We start from the raw sequence: 21564 nt of genomic DNA on the forward strand, positions 1-21564 counted from the left end.
CAAGCACTACAGGAAAATCCTTAAGGCGCTCTAAGAGCGGTGCCTGTGAACGAAATTATCCATCAAGATGGATATTTACAAAGGTATATGTATATTTCAAGTGAATATCATGCAGTCTTGTGTAGCACTTGAAATCATTCAGGACGAAATAAAATGGTGCTCATGAATTTTCAAAAAAAAAATAATACTTTTCGTGAATAATTTTGAAGTACCTGAGAACGAAATTACCCATCAAGATGGAAATTTAGAAAGGTACATGTATTAATATTTGCCGAATTTTATATGTAGGTCTTTATTTTTAGCTTATACTGCTACTTCGGCATCTTTAGGTTTTACACGGTTGGTTAAACAGAACAAAAGTTGGAAGATACAGCACCGACTGATATTCTCGGATGAAAAAAAAATTGATATGTTACGAGAACACATGTAATTCATGATGTTTCTTTTCAAAGACATCTCCAGTATTCTCTTTCATTCTCTCTTATATTGAAAGACCAAATTTTACATAAATTGTTGGGGACAGTGGGACCGATCGGTAATATCTATCTACTTCAAGCTATTCATGATATCCATATGCCTTAACAATTTTTAGTTTGATCAGAATATTCTTTTCTTATATTTCAATTTGAAAAAATTAGTATATCAGCAAGATTCAACAAATGAAAATAATGCAAGTAGGAAAAAAAATGATAATATTCGGTGAAAACATGGGAAATGATTGTCATTACAAAGAAGGCAATGAATGTTGAAGTCATGTGTATTGCATTGTAGCTATTTTCCGGGTTCGTTGACTGGTTTATGTTACAATTGCGGTAGACATGAAAGGTGATAGGCAACGGACAAAATGCTCAGGTTATTCTCAGCAGATACTACATTTTAGGCTGTAGTCTCTGGCTGTGTTCCAAATGTGGGCGTAACTTCGTTTTCTAACTGTCTAATTAATTAACCTTTTTTACTAGTGTAATTGAATTAGGTACACCAACATTGATATCAACAACTCAAGTCTTATTTTTGAATTTCTATTGTCTCTATATCTAGTCTTAGGTAATAGCTCTGAATTCTACAAAGTACCTGGGTCTCTTCAAACGTGACAATGTGGGTACCCTCACTGAGAGGATTCCAACTATTGCTGGCTTGTCTGTATGCCCCTTGTGTTCAAAGACCAGAGTACTTTCCCTTCTTCCAATGCAAACTGACCCACTGCTACAAGGAATCCGATACACCCTAAGTGTTGCTAAAGGCTCTCTGGTATCCTTTCCTGACCTTTTGCCAACAAAAGGCCAACCTGAATACTAATTTGTTTCTGTGTTTCTTCAGAATAATCCCAATTCGGTAAAATGTGGAAAAGAATAGAATTATGAGGTTAAGCCCAAGAGGCACGCCAGTGAGCTTTGATGTGGTCTCCTTGCGACACGATGATTCCAGTCAAAGAAGCAGCTAATTAGTTACATTTCCGGCAGACGATGTTTTCTATGAATAAACGGATGTTGATAATACGTTTGTGGTATGGCAGCACGATGGAGAGCAACTCAACAAGTTTCTCTCGCATCTGAATTTCCTTAACCCAAAAATCCAATTAACAATGGAACGGAAAGACTAACATTGGGTGTCGAGAAAATCAACACATACAGGCAGGAATCTGAATAAAATCTTTCAACCACCAGCCGAAACAAAAGAGGGGCGTAATTAAGACTTAAATCTCTATTTGCTCCGGTTACATATAATTTACATATATAAACTCGGAGGAGTGTAGAACATGTCAGTAATAATTAACAACTAAATAATAAATCGAAGCTTTACATACATAATCAATATTATCACACAAGTAGTTTTAAGACTATATATATATATATATATATATATATATATATATATATATATATATATATATATATATATATATATATATATATATATATATATATATATATATATATATATAAAATCAGGCAAGTATAAATAACATTCATATAGTTGGCATACTATCATTTAAGAATGGGCTCATTCAGGCTAATTTAGTTTTTTATTGAAAATTATATATTATAAAAGTAAATCATCTCCCAAGTATCCCACAACATTTTCCGGCTTTTATGTTAATTAACAACTGAGCAAGAGCAATTGAAAATGTGATATCGCCCGCGGTACATCTTGACGTCACACCAAGCAACGAGCTTCGAGCGGTGGCAACCGGGGCCTGTAGTTGGAGATTATGAATCGCTGCCATCGTCGGATTTTGTTTGCTGACTGGTTTGAAAACACCACGTGGTACATATTCAGACAGTTGATACACTGCAGTAAACAACACACAACTTGCTCTCTACGGCTTCAGTACACGTATGTATTTCGCTTATCCGCCATATCACTCCCTTGTCGCCGAATCGGCTTATGTGATGCAAGTTTGACCACGCCCCGTTTCGGTGAACGCCACATTCAACTATTAATTTTTAGGGGAAGATAAAGAGTGAAAATTCAGATTTTTTGCAGATGTACTATTTGAAAGATAAACTTTCAAATAATGAAATAAAAAAAAATTTGTAAATTCCTGCAAGTTATAATAAGGTTTTTCTACGAGGTAGTTCTTCAAACGACATTTCATTGTAGAAATTGGAAGATTTCGTAGAGTGAGTGGAAATTTATTGTAAATGTTTATACCTCGGTTACTTTGGCAATAAAGTTCAGCAATATTTCATATTTTCTATTCTCTTTCCCGAAACAGTGAAAAATGTATTTTGAAGGCATCATGAATATTTGAAATGACGGAAACTATAGAAAATAGTGAAAACTAAACGAAAAATCCGAGCAGGGGGCGGTATACTGTCTGTCTGTCTGATTTTAATCAGACAATCTGCCACCTTCATATTTTGTTATAGTGGTGACAAGTGGAAATAAAAAAATATGTCAGAAATGAAATAAAAAAACCGGCCGTCGGGGGCGGTACAGATCCAGCAATATTTTTATTAGAGACTCTGCCACCTTCATATTTTGGTATAGTGTTAAGAAATAGAAATAAAGATCTATGTTAGAGGTGAAATCAAAAAACCGGCCGTCGGGGGCGGTACAGATCCAGTAATATTTTTATTAGAGACTCTGCCACCTTCATGTTTTGGTATAGTGTTAAGAAATGGAGATATATGGCCGAGGTGAAATCAAAAAACCGGCCGTTGGGGGCGGTACAGGTCCAGCAATATTTTTATTAGAGACTCTGTCACCTTCATATTTTGGTATAGAGTTAAGAAATGGAAATGAAGAAATATGTCAGGTGTGAAATAAAAAAACCGGCCGTCGGGGGCGGTACAGATCCAGCAATATTTTTATTAGAGACTCTGCCACCTTCATATTCTGGTATAGTGTTAAGAAATGGAAATGAAGTAATATGTCAGGTGTGAAATCAAAAAACCGGCCGTCAGGGGCGGTACAGATCCAGCAATATTTTTATTAGAGACTCTGCCACTTTCATATTTTGGTATAGTGTTAAGAAATGGAAATGAAGAAATATGTCAGGTGTGAAATCAAAAAACCGGCCGTCGGGGGCGGTACAGATCCAGCAATATTTTTATTAGAGAACCTGCCACCTTCATATTTTGGAATGGTGTTAAGAAATGGAAATAAAGATATATGGCCGAGGTGAAATAAAAAAACCGGCTGTCGGGGGCGGTACAGATCCAGCAATATTTTTATTAGAGACTCTGCCACCATCATATTCTGGTATAGTGTTGAGAAATGGAAATGAAGAAATATGTCAGGTGTGAAATCAAAAAACCGGCTGTCGGGGGCGGTACAGATCCAGCAATATTTTTATTAGAGACTCTGCCACCTTCATATTTTGGTATAGTGCTAAGAAATGGAAATGAAGGAATATGTCAGGTGTGAAATCAAAAAACCGGCCGTCAGGGGCGGTACAGATCCAGCAATATTTTTATTAGAGACTCTGCCACTTTCATATTTTGGTATAGTGTTAAGAAATGGAAATGAAGAAATATGTCAGGTGTGGAATCAAAAAACCGCCAGATTTGACACCTTTGGAGTTTTTTATGGGGCTGTTTCAAGCGCAAAATTGTACGAAACTAAATCTGCTTCGATATTAGATATACGGCAGAGAATAATGAATATTTGTAGAAATATCGATGTTAGATGTTTTAGAAAAAATTGGACGTGAAATATCGATTAGGCTGTTCTTATGTCAAAAAGTTCAAGACAACCGTTTCGAAAATTTTCTCAAGTGAAGTCAGCTTATTTCGTCAATTATGAAGTTGAACATCGATGTATTCAAGTAATTATTAAATGTGCCGCCATTTTGTAATAGGTGAAAATAGTGATAAATGATTCATTCAAAAAATAAAAGGGAAAAACTTTAAGGAAAAGCACTGTAGAATTCAGTACGCATTGTCTCCTATTTATTATAAATTTGTATTATTTTACCAATAGGCTCCCGATTTGAATTTTATTCATATTAATTTTTTGATATTATATTGTGATATAGAGTTCAGTTTGTATTGTTATTGGTTTTTTTTTATGTGTATGTCAAATGGCTTTAGATATAGATTTTTAAGATATTTTGTGTTTTGAGATTGTTTTGTTGTAAAATTTAGTTTGCGTTGACTTTGATTTATTATATAATTGCATTTTTTAGGATATGATTTACGTTTTGTTTTTTTTTGAGATTTCAATAAGTAATATATTTCAGTTTGCATTGCCATTCATTGTTTATAATTTTGTATTTATTTTGCATGTGCCGGTTTTAATTTCCTATCTGCCATTTCTCTTTATACTTAATCAATAAACTACAACAAAATATGAAAGTGATTGGGGCTCTAACGAAAGTATTGCTGGATCTGTACCACCGCCGACGAACGGTTTTTTGATTTCACCTCGGCCATATTTCTTTATGTCCAGCTGTGACTACTATACCAAAATATGGAGGTGGCAGGGTCTCTAATGAAAATATTGCTGGATCTGTACCGCTCACGACGGCCGGTTTTTTGATTTCACCTCGGCCATATTTCTTTATGTCCAGCTGTGACTACTATACCAAAATATGGAGGTGGCAGGGTCTCTAATGAAAATATTGCTGGATCTGTACCGCCCCTGACGGTCGGTTTTTTGATTTCACAGCTGACATATTTTTTTATTTCCAGTTGTCACCACTATAACGAAATATGAAAGTGGCAGAGACTCTATTAAAAATATTGGTAAATTTGTACCGCCTCCGACGGCCGGTTTTTTGATTTCGTCACTGCTATATTTCTTCGTTTCCTTTTGTTAACACTATAACAAAATATGAAGGTGGCAGGGTGTCTGATTAAAATGTTGACAGAAGTATACAGCTCCCTGCTCGGATTTTTCGTTCAGTTTTCACTTTTCTATAGTTTCCGTCATTTCAAATATTCATGATGCCTTCAAAATACATTTTTCACTGTTTCGGGAACGAGAATAGAAAATACGAAATATTGCTGAACTTTATTGCCAAAGTAACTGAGGTAATGTTTATAACGCTATATGTGACATTTCTCTGTATGCTCGGATTTTTCGTTCAGTTTTCACTATTTTCTATAGTTTCCGTCATTTCAAATATTCATGATGCCTTCAAAATACATTTTTCACTGTTTCGGGAACGAGAATAGAAAATACGAAATATTGCTGAACTTTATTGCCAAAGTAACTGAGGTAATGTTTATAACGCTATATGTGACATTTCTCTGTATGTATGTATATAGTTGCATTTCTAAGATCATTCTTTGTTCTGGTATTGTATGTGATCCTTTTCACAGTTAATGAAAAGTTCTGATTTATTTTCTGTTACAAATACTACTGCTTCATATATATAGAGATTTATCAAAGTTAAAATTTTGCTCCTAATAAAAGCTTCTCTTCAGCTATCGTATACCTGATATATTTTTTTATAGTATGAGTATCCTAAAGATATATCAACAGAGTTTCCCCAGAAAATAATTCCATATTTTATCCTAGATTGAATATAAGCATGGTCAGAGAGGGCAGCTTCGGTTGAGACATGTTCCGACAGTATTCTCAATGCATATCAATATTTTGCAATAGAATAGAATAGAACTTTATTGGCCACGTTACATATCCATACAATACATTTGTAGCAAGTCAGTGTTCCACCTTTCGAAACAAGAATTGAAGTAGTGTACAATTTAAATAGAAGGATCAATGTTTCCACTGTAAATAGGAAAATCACACAAACACATGAATATACATATACCTCCATAGGCTCATCTTACACGACAAATAGTAAAAAACACCTATAATACAAGTATATAAAAAAAGAAAGAGTATGTACTATACAATTGTCTAAAATTGTTAAAAATCACACTGAACCTCAATATCAAATGGAGTTGTCGTTCCAAGGAGCTTTGAGAAATTCATTGATGGAATAAAAACAAAACTTTAATAATAGTACTTTGCATTTTCTCTTAAATAATCCTAGAGGAAGTTGTTTCAAACTAGTTGGTAACTTGTTGTATAACTGCAGTTTAGTCACGTCAAGTCGATAAAAAGGTATTTTGAAAAGATTCGCTGATCTTGTATTATGATTATGAGATTCAGATACATTCGAATAACAATGTCTGTTGATTTCCGTGCAATAGACCGTATTTTTCGAAATACTTTGTCAGCTTGATTTTAATTATGTTCTCTATTATTTTAGATAGAACTGGAATTATTGAAATTGGTCTGTAATTACCAGGGGTTGACCTCTGTCCTTTTTTGAAAATAGGAATAACTTTTGATAATTTGAGGATATCCGGAAAAACTCCATCCCTAAAACACGCATTGATAATGCCGGTCAAGGGTTCTATCAAAAAGTGCATAGTCTCCTTTATGATGTGAGAGTTTAAATCGTGAAAGTCGTAAGTATGTGTATTTTTTAAAGATTTGATTGCATCAGCCAAAAAAGAAGTGTTTATATTTGGGATTGGGACATCTTTCAGAAACTGCGTAACTTCGGTGTTGTTAACAGGGAGTGAATTAATCAGGTTATCTGCTACGGTGACAAAGAAGTCGACAAAAGCATCAGCATTTATGTGAACATTCCCTGATTTTTTGGATGAGGCATTCCTTTTATAATTTATGATCTTCCAACTATCCCTAGCCTTGGTTTCCGAGCTTGCAATGAAATTGTCATATCCCTTTTTTTTTGGTTTGTTTAATAGTGTTCCTGTACTTTTTTTTTAATCCATTAAATATGCCTTTATCAGTTTCCCTTTTACTTACGTCACATACAGTTTTCAACCTTGATAATGTTTCTATCTCATTTGCCGGAGTTCTTGGTTAAACCATTCGACGGGTGGTTTATTCTACTTCTCAACTTTTTTTAAGGGAAAGTGTTTGGTTACCAAATTCTGATAGGTTTGTGTCATAGTGTTCATTAAAACATTAGGATCTAACTATTCCTGGTTGTGAAAAATACCCAGTCAACTTTATCAAGAGAATTTTTAAATTCTTCCAACCTGTAATTATTCACCCGCCGTTTCCAGCTGATTATCGCATGAGATATTAGACGGATTAGGATATCTTCACAGCTCAGCTCGGAGAGATGCGCGCCCCTCCTGAGGCTCCTCACTCTCCCGACGAACTCGACGCGGCAGCTCACCGCTTCGAGTCTTCTGTGAATAATGCTTTTCGGACGGCCACCTCCAGTGAGGAGTGTCCGCTGAAGAGCTATAATGAGTTTCCCCGTCGTATCAAAGCCTTGATACGAGAGAGAAATCGCCTGAGAAGGCTGTATCAGCGAACCCTCTTCCGAGAAGACAAAACAGCGGCAAACAGGACGGCCAATCAAGCTGTTGGAAACCATTGAGCCTGGGAGTGACGAGCTTTGGCGAATCACTCGTAGGCTCAAGAGGAAAAAGACTGCTCCCTCACCCATTCACGGAGAGTGCGGAGTGTGCTACTCCCCAGCCGACAAAGCGCTGGCTTTTGCTGACACGATGGAACGTCAGTTTCAGCTTAACGTTGACGACAACATCGACCGCGATATTCTGCTGGAAGATCGGGTTCACCGCATCCTCAGAGAGGATGATGATGATGTCATCCGTCCGGCTTCTATGGAAGGATTAAAGGGCTATATCAGGGATGCAAAGGCCACGAAAGCTCCAGAGGTTTACTCAATAAAAAACAAGTTATTGAAGAAGCTCCCGGAAAACTGCGTCGAGAGCCTCCTGTCTATCATGAACAGCTCGCTGGCTCTAAGATACTTCCCCAGAAGGTGGAAGTATGCGATCGTCGTCATGCTCCCAAAACAGGGACAGAACCGGCTTTTCCCGCAGAACTATTGCTCGATTAGTCTGCTCTCGTCGGCGGCTAAGCTGGCTGAAAGAGTCGTACTTCAAAGGCTCAACGAAGAAGTTGAGGACCGAAATGTTCTGCCTGACGAACAATTCGGCTTCAGGAAGCATTCAGAAGCTTCAGAGCATTCCACTGAGTTGCAGGCTCTGAGAGTGGTTGAAAATACCATCGCGGAGCTAAACCGAAATAAAAAAGTTCACATAGTCTTATTGGACATTTCGAAGGCCTTCGTCCGTGTTTGGCACGAAGGCCTTCTACATAAACTAATTGCGTTCGACCTGCCTCGCGGCCTGATCCGGTGGATTGGGTCTTTCCTGAAAGACAGAACATTTCAGGTTAGAGTAGAGGGCTCTCTGTCTGATAACACGCTTTATTCGCTTTACACCAGCGACCTTCCGAGGTCCGAGCATGTGAAGGTATCTACGCCGACGACACGGCTCTCCTCTCGTCTTCCATGGGTCGGGAGCTTGGGATCGTCTATATGCAACGTGCATTGGGCGATCTCGAGCGCAGGTACCTCGAGTAGAAGATTCGAGTGAACCCTGAAAAAACTCAGGCGATAACCATGGGAAGAACGACATCTTCTCCGGCTATGAAAGTGAAAATCTCTGGTAGGGAGATTGACTATCAGACGCGGGTCAAGTACCTTGGTCTTCTAATAGACCGCCTGGACCACCTGGAACCCGCACCTGTTAAGCGTGAAGGCAAAGATCCAGGGTCGGGTGGCAAGCCTGTACCCTTTGATTAACAGAAAATCAAGAATAAAATCACGAACAATAACACGATGTTCAAGTCTGTCATCATGTACGCTTCAGGCGTTTGGGGACAAACGGCTCCGACCAACATCTCCATCTTGGAGACTTTACAAAATAAAATTCTACGGATGATTGTGAATGCTCCGTGGTTCGTGCGGAATGAAACCATCCGCAGAGATTTGAAGCTGCCTTCCATTCAGCAGTCCATTCAGTCGAGGAATCGGCGAGTTTTAGATTGCGCTGAAACTCACGATAATCCGTTAGTCAGGGAAGCTATAGATTACGCTGTAGACGACCCCTCTCGATATAGAAGGCCCCGACACTCTGTCGAATGAGGACCCTATGTCCTCCGTTAACAGATGAATAATATCTTCATCCATCTCACCCCAGCCAGGTAGGGGTACACCGCGAAGGGCGGTATGGATGTCTGAGGACTTTCATGCCACCATCACAGATCAGTCATGACCCATTCGTCCCTCTGACGAAAAACAGTCCAAAGGGTAAGGGAGCAAGGCTCCAGCCTGATAGAAACGACGATGACCGCCGCCTGGGCGCAACAATTCGTGATTGATACTATTCAAAACGCCTGACAGTAGGTCATAGTGGTAATAGTAGGTAGTAGTTTTTTTTCTAAAAGTAATAAAAACAAGCTGGGTAATAATTTGTAATGTATAATATCAATTTAATGTGTCATATACATACATTCTGATAGTAGGTAACATTGTGTATTAGGTACTTAATAAACACCTATTCAATAAACATTAATAAATGAGAAATATGTATCCAGGTAGCACATTTTAATGTTCACATCCATGGCTGATAGCATTTGGTTGATTAAGCTCAATATTTTTACTTAATGATCTCATCTTTTTGCTTCTTAAAACTTCCAACTTTGAAGGCCTACCTGCCTATATTGCTCTAGCACCAGCATGTCTTCTATTTGCCCGACGTGCAATAGAAGTAGGTTGGACTTTAATCTTTCTCGTTTTTTTTTAAATTACAAATGCTTGAGCAGATATTGACAAACGACTCAATAGTTTCGATTTTCTTAGCAAAGTTCGTTACCACAACATAGCAAAACGGCTCTTCGCTTATAAACGTCTTGTTCAATTCTCTTCAAAATGTGCCTTCTTCTTCATCAGCTTTAAAAAAACTTTTTGCTTGTTCTTTCTCCATAATTTTGTAATTGGAAACAAATTTTAAGAGAAATACACTGAGAACATTCTGTTTGAAAAGTAACTGCTGCTGACATTTTTACCACTATCAAATTTTCACTACTATTAAATAACCTACTTTTTGCTGGCTAAAAAATACTTTGCTATAACGGTTTTGCTGCTGTGAAAAATCTCTCTATTGTAGCAAAAAAATTGTCTCAGTGTACGTACCTATATTGTTCATACAAATGATAAATTGATCGTTTCATATGATTTACGTGGGCATTGGTAAGAGTTTCACATATTTTATCACTTGAAGTGGTAGCTATTAGTTTCGACTTATGAACATTTTTGGCTTCGCTAGGAGTCAATCCTTCACTGAATTACTTTAAAAATTGATCTTTCGTAGACGAGCTTACTCTTAGATAGCTATAGGCTTTTGCCACCTTAACTCTGGCGATGCGTAAGATGCAACTAAAAGTTAGTAAATGAATATTGTTGTTATAATATTACAACAAATATTACAACAAATATTCAAACAAACTTACTTCTACAATGGTGTTTAAGCCTTCCTTAAGCAAGGGATCCCTGCATCTTTAAAATTTGTTTTCATTTTTAACCTCAATAAAGATTTTGGCGCCACAGTTCCTGTTTCTTTTCCTAAGGCTGCTCGTTTTTGTTTCCTTATTTTTAGCATTGTGCTGACAAACCCAATCTTTTCGATACTGTAGTTTTTTATTTCAGGATATGTTCTATTTACAATCCACTCTGTCAAATGCACCATAGTTCCTCAAATTTATTTCTAATCGTCTAAACATTTGGATGTTCGGAATACGACGATACGGGTATAGATGATTTATATTTGATTTTGCATAACTAAATAGCATATCAGTCCTTTCATCATTTGAATACATCTTTGATATGTTCATAAACGTTCACAACAGATATCAACAATGCATTCATTTTTCTTGTAAATCTCAATTCATTAATCATCTTAAACGCCTACGCATTATAAAAATTTCTAAAATGAAAAATTAAGAATTTTCATTGTAATTTCAAAAACTACACCTCACGATTTGATCTCCGCAAACTTTATTTTAAAAATATATCACATGTTTCGCTAAGACATTAGCTTTTTCAAGTGATTTATACTTTAAGTTGTTCTTACATTATTATTTATATAGTACAGGTAACCATAATTGAGACTACCTCCAAAAAATTACCTGAACTTCTACCTAACGTACCTGTTCAATTATGATCACCTGAAGCATATTACCTCACATCTACATCAATAATAATTCTTTTTCGGTTTTTAAGAAAACAAGTTCAATAATGGTGATCTATTCAAATCTAGTTGGTCATTCATTAGAATGTTTGAATTTTGAAGTTTATTAATTTCTTGTTTCAGTTTCAAACCTTTATTTTCTTTGTGCAAAATTTCGAACTCTTCGTTGAAGATATGATTTTCTTCTAGAAGATGATTTGAATATGTTGAATTTGTTTTCTTATTTACATAGCTCGTATGATGCTCCTGGATTCGATTCCTAAATGTCCTGTCAGTTTGACCAATATATACCTTAGGGCACGTTCCACACTTTGATTTATGTACTCCTGATTTCTCGAATTTAGATGTTTTGTCTTTATTATTTTTAACTAACTTTCCCAACGTATTACTTGTTCTATATGCAATTTTAATATCTCGATTCCTCGAAAATGAAGCCACTTTTTCCGTTGGTTCTCCAAAATACGTTAAAGCTCTATAATTTTGATTATCTACCTTATCAATAAAAAACGTCTCGAATCGCTTTTGCGTAGACTTTCTTGGCAAGTATTTTGTTTATTAGTTCGGCTTTAAACCCATTGTTAACCGCAATTTGCTTAATGATATTAAGTTCTTTATCGAAATCATCTATTGAAAGAGGAACATTGACTAATCTGTAAATCATGCTATTATAAGCTGCTACTTTGTGCTGATAAGGATGGGTAGAATCGTAATGTATAGTAATATCTGTATAGGACGGTTTGTGATAAATTGACAAATCATGTTTGTTGTTCATTCTACTAATTGTTAGGTCCAAGAAATTGATTGAGTTGTCTGCTTCTATTTCAATAGTTCTATTTAATGTTTTTATGAATTTTGTTAATATCCCTATGAAAAGTATCTAATTGCCTCTTAGTACCTGTAAAACATACCAAAACGTTATCCCCATATCTATAATATGCCAATACAAGAAATTCTTAATCAAAGGATGTTTAAAGATCGACTTCTCTAATTGTGTTAGGGTACCTATCTGTCGAATTTATTGGGTTATCTGAATTATATTTTGAAGAAATCGAAACAATTTACAAAAAAAGTAACGACAGGACCGTAATTTAAAATTGTTGTCACTGATGATGGTAGTTATTTCAAATGAAACGCTATAAAAATATAAAATGTGATATATCCTTGGATTGTGAATTTATCCGATATAAGAGTTAATTGTTGCTTTAAATGCAGAAGTTCCTCGTTAAACCAAATTCGCCTTTCAGCTTTTTTATTAATGGGTATTTTTTTAATAGGGAAACAGGAATCTATCAAACCACTAACGATATTCAAAAAATTGTTCCAGGCATTATTGATATTATTTTCAGTGTAAATATTCTCCCATTGTTCATCTTCCAATTGATTCAGAAACTTCAGAATATTCTGTTCTGAGAATTTAGCGAAAACTTGTATTATTGAGGAGCACCATATTGTCTTTTTATGATAAGTTTTTTCATTTTTAAACTATATAATTGATTTTTTTTATATATGCATGTATATGTAAATTTGTATTGTTGACATGATCTTGCTGAAATATTGACGTTTTTAATCATTTATGTAACCTTTGTGCATTCAAATGATAAAATAAAGGATTATTATTATTATTATTATTATTGCTTTATCAATATCTGTAATAAAAAAGACAGGTTCGTATTTAAACAAGAAGTTGATGATGGCTATGTTGACACGAAATGTTTTATCGAATATTTATTATTACATCGTCATAGAGTACACTTCGAATACAATAACATTTTTCTTTTCCATTTTTTGATATTCTCCGAAATGACAATTCCATTCTAAAAAAACGAAAAACAGCATTTTTGGTTTTCCCCGTATAACTCGAGAAACGCGAGAGTCCCCGTAAATTTTCTTCGACCATTGTATTATTCCCGATGACAGTTACCTTTTTTCTATTTAATCATTTTCGTATCTGTTAGGGTTTAGAATATAGCAATGTTACCACATAATAAAAGAAACGGCCTGTGTGTAAATATGAAAATATCGTCGAACTTGAAAATGACTATAAAGAAAATGGAAAATCTTTTTCACATTATATGTTATTCAGGGGTATTTCATATTGTTTAATGACTTTTTCAAAGAGATGAAAATCATTTGACAATATGTATATATTGATTTGGGTGTACGGAAGCTGAATTCGAGCGGGCAATACGACCCAGAGCATTCCAATAGACCCAGGCAATGGAAGAGCCTGCCTGCCCTATGTAAAACAGAAGATTTTTGAAGAAGCAAGGTTGAATTGGTATTTGGTCCAACGAAAACCATCATCTAAGGTCAGCGAAGGATCCTAGAGAGCCTTCAGCAATACCTATTAGCAACCTATTTGTAAATGACTTGAATGATGTTATTGTTTATAGTGAATTTCTTCTGTTTGCTGATGATCTAAAGATATTCAGTTATTCATGACTCATTTAATACTGAACTATTACAGTACAATTTATCTAACTTTAAATCATCTAAAAGAACAATTCGTTCAGGCCAGTCTCAACTGCTGTTGGCGATACAACTACCGCAATAGATTTTCAATCATTGGAACACACTTGCAGACCGGTTTCGGGTTGTTTGGCCACTCGTCAGTGCAAGGTAGTGTATGTATATCATCAACAATCAAAACCAACCTTGACTGTAAATGTCTTCAATCTGATCTGAACTAATTGATCAATTGGTCACAAAATAATGGAATGTCTCTGAATGTTGATAAGTGCTATTGTATTTCATTTTCTAGTTCCAAAAATCCTATTCAATTTGATTATCAAATTGAAAACAGTCTTAAATGGGTTTTTGAAATTCGCGATTTAGGAGTCATATTTGATCATCAATTAAATTTTGCACATCATATTGACTCCGCAGTCAGCAAATCTTTTCATTTATTGGGTTTCATTTCTAGAAATGCTAAAAAACTATCAGTATTGGCTTTTAGAACGTTATATCTAACATTGGTTTATTCGGTCATTCAATATGCCTCATCAGTGTGGTCACCATATTATCAAACATCGATCGAATAGAAAGAGTACATAAAAAATTTTTGAGGTGTATAGCTTTCAAAATGAATCTACAATATGGTGATTACGATTACATGCAAGTTATGCAAAATCTGAATATTACTAGCTTGGAAGGTAGTAGAACAAGAACTGGCTTGATAACTCTGCATAAGATACTAACGGGGGAGATTGATTGTCCTTCATTGCTCCACTCGATTTATTCTAAAGTTTCAAACAGACCTACTTGTAACACTGAATTATTCCAAGTTCCCTACCATCGCACAAATTAGGTTTATCATAGTGCTTTGTCACGTTTTGTAAGATTAGGAAATGAATATTGCAATAGAGGTTTAGATTTTAATCGACAAACATTATATACATTTAAAACCAACTTAAAAAGATTAGTAGTATAGGTGTCCGTCTATTACTGTAGTACTGCTAAATTGTTCATTTTTAGTATAAATTTAGTTAAAGTATATATCTGTATTTTCATATGTAGAAAAAAGGTGAAATAATCCGTTTATGAATAAATAAATAAATAAACATAAAGTCGATGATTTCCGATAATTGAAAATCGAATTCCTTCAGAGTATCACTCCTCGAACACAAGCAGACAACAACAGGTTGGTCATCGCCCTATCTGCCTGTGAACGAGGTAACCAACTGCATATCCGAAATTTGCCCCATTCCTCCTATAAGGAAAGAAAATTTCTCACATACTTGAAGACTGGCTATAAATCAAATCATCTAAAAGAACAATTCGTTCAGGACAGTCTCAAATTACCTACACTATAGGTAACTTAAGTGAAGAATCCTGCACTGACACCTGTCGGATATAATCCAACGCCCTTCGCGGTATTAGCCAGAGGATTATTTGTCTTCTGATACTTGCCAGTCCATTAACCTACAGTGTAGGGAGTTGAGACTGGCCTGCACCAATTGTTCTTTTAGATGATTTGATTTATAGCCAGTATTCAAGTATGCCCACTGACTATATGTGACAAGTTATTTAACTTTGTTCGCTGGTGTGATATCCGAAACAAAAATCTCATAAATAGTCCATATGAAATCAAGCAATCGAAACTGGAAACAAAAACAATCAGAGATTCAGGAATCACTCTTGGACCCAAAAATGTACCCAAAAACATATTACAAATGTTACTTCTTGCACTAAAAATGTAGGGTTTCACTCTCAGATCTGTACAGGAAATTATCTCTCTCTCTGCCTTAAAAATCATATATTGATCAATTTTCAGATCAATTGGGCGCCCTTCATGTAATGTGGATACTGATTGCTTGAAAGTGTTCAAAACAACTTTTTAAGGTAGTCTGCATACAAACTGGAATATCATATTGGTGATTATAACAAAAAAACTATATTGGACATTCTTAACTTGAATATCCTGGCTCATAGAAGATTAGAATCAGTTCTTACACTAATTCACAAAATAATCAATGGTAGCACCAATTTCCCGGAACTTGTTAAACTTATAATTTCAAATGTGAAAATTCAAAGAGAACAAGAATAACATAAATCTTCAAAGTTCTCTTTTATCATACCAACTATGGCCACAATGAGTCTATAGGTAGCCTTTTGAGACTTGTAAACACTTACAATTTAAATTTAGAACTTTTTGATTCTTCTTTGGAATCATTTAAAAAGACTCAAAAATTGTAATTGATTGGCTTATTTTTATGTTTATTTTTTCCTTACATCTACCTAATAGTTATAGTACATTTTTGTGAATTTGTGAATTATTTTGTGAAAATAGGTGATGCATATATAAATAAATGAAATTCAGAACATCAACTCAAAGAACGGAGATTTGGATGGGTAACAATCACTGTTTTCATTGGTGGTCCAAAAAAAGTTCTACAATCTGTGTGTAGGATAGGGTGGTGTATTGGCAAATTTGACTCAAAATTGAGAATTGGATGCAATAAAAAACTGTTTCTATTAAAAATGAAAATGTTAAGTTTTTCTGCATAGCAAATGGGAAAGGTTTGATATATATAGAAAAAATCATGAAAATATTTATTGAAAAAATGAATACTGTAAACCAATACTTTTTAGTCACGACCTAAATGCTGCTCAATCCATAGTAGAGAATTGATTATATTATCTAACTCATTAGGCACAGTTCCCAAAGGGTGATTATCATCATATAAATTCATCCTGAAACAAAGAATAATTGACTCGATAATTATCTAAAACGGCATATAAATCCCTAATCTAATGAAGGCCTGATACCCTCGAATTAAAAAATCACTGAAAAATTTCTTATTCGCTGAATCTTATTATACATTACAAGAATATTTCGATGATTAAGTTTTTTGTGGATATCTGTGTGTAAATAATCTTATTCTTATCATGTTCGATACCATGTAGTTGGTCCATGAATGAATAAATTTATTTCTTTCTATATTTCTATATTAAATGTTGCATTGATCTTTAAATCAATTATTCTTCACTAAATCTTATTACCAGAAAAGTAACCAGAGTTTTCATCGTGCTTTGATTATTTTAAAATGTCCGTTTGAATTTTATTTATGTTACATGTAACCCTTGTCCCTTATACAATTACCACTACAAAATTTCATATAACAACTAAAATTAATGTTATTTAATGACTGTTTTTTGAGAATTTCAACCTTCCAGTCCAAAAAAAAAACCCTTTCAATTCAAGATATTGCAATAGTGTAGTTCACGACCCCAATAAGTTTCATAGAAGAATGAACCATTTAGTGTTAGATATTGTAGGATAAATTTAAATGAAATGAATAAAAACACTTTTGTCTATATACCATTGGTAGATTTTATTTACATGACCGGTTTCGGGTTTGACCCCATTATCAAGTATAAAACTGTAATCTGAATTTTGAAATATCATCGGTTTTATTAGAATTTTCAGGTATAGTGCAAGGAGAAGTATTTGAGAGACTAGTTGGGCGAACCAGGATGCAACTTAAAATTCCACTCTGAAAATTATAAATTCAAGAGAGGAGACCTACCTAAATCGAGTTGCTCATTTCGGGGTATATGTTTCTGGTTTTTAATTGATTTGTTAATTTCCATCATTTTTTTCCCTTTATTAAATATGTGTAGGATTTTGAGGTTATCATCATTTATCTTGTGGTTTAATTCTTGAAGATGTTCGTACATTGCATATTTTTTGTTAAAAAAGACGTGTTCACGCAGTCTTATGTCAAAATTTCTTCTGGTTTGGCCTGTATATACTGCAGAGCATTCGCCACACTCTATTCTATATATACCGTTGGGGTTTTGCATTAAACAGGGTTCTACCTAAATTATTATTACTTGTGAAAGCTGTTGATATCTTGTATTTAGAGAAATAATTTTGAATATTTTCTGAAAGTTTACCTGAGTAATGGATGCTACTGTACTTGACTATATTGTGTTCTCGGCAGTTTGGGTATAATTTACCCATGAGTGTTTTGTGAGTTTTACCTGATATTATCTTTTCTATTAGGGAAATTGATACCTGATTGTTCACTGCAATTTGCTTAATTAATTTGATTTCATCTTGGAAATTATATTGAGGTTATGATGATAACCTCAAAATCCTACACATATGTAGTAAAGGGAAAAAATGATGTTGGAGGCCATGAAAATTAACAAATCAATTGAAAACCAGAAACATATACCCCGAAATGAGCAACTCGATTTATGTAGGTTGAATTTATAATTTTCAGAGTGGAATTTTAAGTTGGCATCCTGGTTCGCCCAACTAGTCTCTCAAATACTTCTCCTTGCAGCATACCTGAAAATTCTAATAAAACCGATATTTCAAAATTCAGATTTCAGTTTTATACTTGATAATGGGATCAAACCCGAAACCAGTCGTATAAATAAAATCTACCAGTGGTATTTAGACAAAAGTGTTTTATTCATTTCATTTAAGTGATCATGAATTACCATAAAGTAAACAAGTCATCAATCACACATATGTAGGATAAATAATAAATCTGGCAACGGCGCCAACCCACCCCTCGAGCATACAGAGACAATAGACAGTAGTTTCGCAGTTGTTTGATTGCCAGTCTTCTGTAAGGACGATAACAACTATTATTCATCAGTCAGAAGACAGACAGCAGTGCGTGCATTGCATATTTTGAAATGTTAGTAAATATCTATAGTTTGCTGAAAGTACATGGGCTTTCAGTGAATAAATAAGTACAGTCCACATTGGTAGCCTTAACATTTAGCCTATCGAAAAAAAAAAAAACGCTGAGAATTTTTTTTTATGTTTCAGAAATCAAACTATGCCTCAGTTTTCACAATTGAAAAAAAATATATTTCGTAGTTCTCTTCCCAAAATTTTTCTTATTTCTAAATTTCTTTGACAGATGTCGAAGAAGATCTTAAATATACAGTGATGATATGTGATGGAATCGGCCAATAATTCTCTCACTTTATTGTGAGATTTTCACTAAACATTTTTACAAAAACGCAACACCATTTAGTGAAAACCTCGCAATAAAATGTTTCTTGAATATATCCAGTGATGAATGATCCAAGTGTTGAAATATTTTATTCTTCATCATGATGGATGTAATTTAAATATGTATGTATAAAATGAGTGCAAGAAACTGATTAAAATACAGAAAAAAATAATGTCACAGTGGTAATGTCGTTTAGAAAATTATTTTATCCCCGAAGATTTTAAATGCAACATATCAAATGCATACTATAAAAAAAATATAAAAAACTTAAGATGATCTGACGAGATTAGTCAAACAGAAGATTTATAGTACTTTGAGTAAACGAGCAAGTATCCTAACAAAAACACAACACATTCAACTGTTTAAACCTGTTCAGTTTTATGGTTCACCAAAAATACATAGACCTAGTGTTACTCAAGATGAAGAATAATTCTGTCTGTTGAAAATCTGTTTTCCATTAACCCTTACGAATGACAACCCTCGCAATTTGAAACTTGTGAGAGCTGATAAAGTCTTAATAAATTGATGGATGTAGCCGTTAGTAAGTGGAAGGAAATCAATATGAAAAATAAGAAATAAAACTTTCTACGTTTTTTTACCACTTTTATTTGTTACTGCAGTTTCGTCCTATTTTCATCGCAATAATAATGGTTTCAACGCAGACACAATTCAGAAGTTAGTTAGAAAACAAAGCCTCAAATTTACTTACAGATTAATGTAACCCCAGACCAAACAATCAGAAATAAAAAAAATTGTAACTGTAACATTATTTTGGTGAAAGAACAGGGACAATTGTGGGATTTTCTAGAAAAAACAATGTGGACATGGAATTCACACTATATGCCAGGTTATCTGATTTCATTTTCAATGTCAAAGATAATGTGGACAAGATGGAGAAATTTGGAGTTTATAAGCTTAAGTTTCCGAAGTGTAATAGTGTTTATGTGGGACAATGTGGTCGAAATTTCTCAAAACGGTATGCTGAAGATAAAAGGTCCTTCAGACTAGGTAAAAATGATTCAACGTTTTCAAGCCATTCCTTGAGATGCAACCACAAGTTCCCGAATCTAAACGATATAGAAATTTTACACTATTCAAGGAAGGGTTGCAAACTCAATTATTTGGAATCCTTGGAAATTCATGAGCATTAAAATTGCGGGTGCAACCTGTTAAATTATCAAATCGATCTAGTTTACTCACCGGTTTTCAAATTAGCAAATCCACATTGTCAGGTAAACAAAATACAGGTAAGTACCTCTGTTATTACCTATAGTGGTGTTTAGATATATAATATGTTTGGATTATTTTCAGTTATTGTATTAAATTAAAAATTTCCCAATAGGACGACTGCAGTAACATTAGTTACAAATAAAAAAATGGAAAGTTTCATTTCTCATTTTTCATAATGAAGTCTTATCTTTTAATGTGCGATTCCTAGCATGGTCTTTAGGCATCGCAAAAACTCAAATATATCCAGAGATAAAAAACAAGAAAACATGGTATTATGTAAATATTTTGGTAAGCTTCGATGTTGATTTTTTTTTATACATAACTCTTCAAATTGTATAATAAACAAAAGGGGACTCTGCCCTGGGGATACCAGTATTTATATTTTTTACTACGATTACCATTGACCCTGGTATGAGATAATTCTCAAACCATTTTAACACCATACTACTGATTCCATAATAACATAATTTATGTGAGAGTATATTGATATCAAAGGATTCTAAAGCACATTTGAAATTCAAGAAGACAGTCAGTGGATATATATTCACTTTCATCAATCAATAGCTTCCATTTATACCGGATTGATATATCATTAGTAAGTTATTATTCATGATATAGTCATTTATCGAAAACTGACAAGTCAAAAATTTTTTCACCTCTCGATAGGGCGATATTTTACAAGTTCACAGGCATTACTGGCTTTAAGTACTTGAATGACTTTACTAATTTTCTGTTTGTAACGAAACATTGAGAAAGTTTGGAAATAAATGCCCCAACACCAGAAAATCATCTTTCAAACGTTGCTACTAACACTGTCTGAACTGCATTCATTATCTTGACATCTATAAGTTTTCTCAATATAATTGAAGTCAGTTACTTATGAAATTTTGAAATGTGATGAGTTGATATGTGGCAAAACTTGTCGTTAGAATTAACAGAACGATAAATAGTTTTTATGGAAAATTCATATGACTCTACAAACAGCAACACCAATCCAACAAACACCAATACCTTTCACAATAATGTCACACGTTATATTCCAGGACTATCTGGATACATATGATGTAAGAACTACATACAAGCCCAATAAATAACACAGGAGAAAAAAGAAAAATTGAATTTATACCATACTTTTTTTGTGGTAAAAATGATACTGCTGAGATATCAAGAATATTGAATGTGCACGAGAATGATGGCTTTAAAAAATAGACTAAAGGAATCAAAATTGTCAGAACACATTTTGAAATCCTATGAAAAGTCGCAGAGAACTGTGGAATATAGTTGGCTTTTTAATTCTGAAGGTAAAGACTTCTTTTGGTCTTTGAAAAATTCACAGATTTTTTTTAATAGGC

At 34.2% G+C, this 21564-nt stretch overlaps 1 protein-coding gene across 4 annotated transcripts in view; it reads right to left on the reverse strand.

Moving 5' to 3' along the window:
• Positions 1 to 16539: 16539 nt before the first annotated feature.
• Positions 16540 to 21564, reverse strand: part of LOC111512446 (acylamino-acid-releasing enzyme) — a 79486-nt gene continuing 74461 nt past the window's right edge. For all 4 annotated transcript variants that reach the window (XM_074183803.1, XM_074183802.1, XM_023168565.2 and 1 more), the window contains exon 13: positions 16540 to 16694. In XM_074183803.1, coding sequence (XP_074039904.1) covers positions 16589 to 16694 — 106 coding nt within the window. In that variant the 3' untranslated portion in view covers positions 16540 to 16588. The remainder of the gene's footprint in view (positions 16695 to 21564) is intronic.

Source organism: Leptinotarsa decemlineata, unplaced genomic scaffold, assembly GCF_025532065.1.
Source record: "Leptinotarsa decemlineata unplaced genomic scaffold, Ldec_3_MD MMD2_tig00026345_RagTag_RagTag, whole genome shotgun sequence".
Classification (NCBI taxonomy): domain Eukaryota; kingdom Metazoa; phylum Arthropoda; class Insecta; order Coleoptera; family Chrysomelidae; genus Leptinotarsa; species Leptinotarsa decemlineata.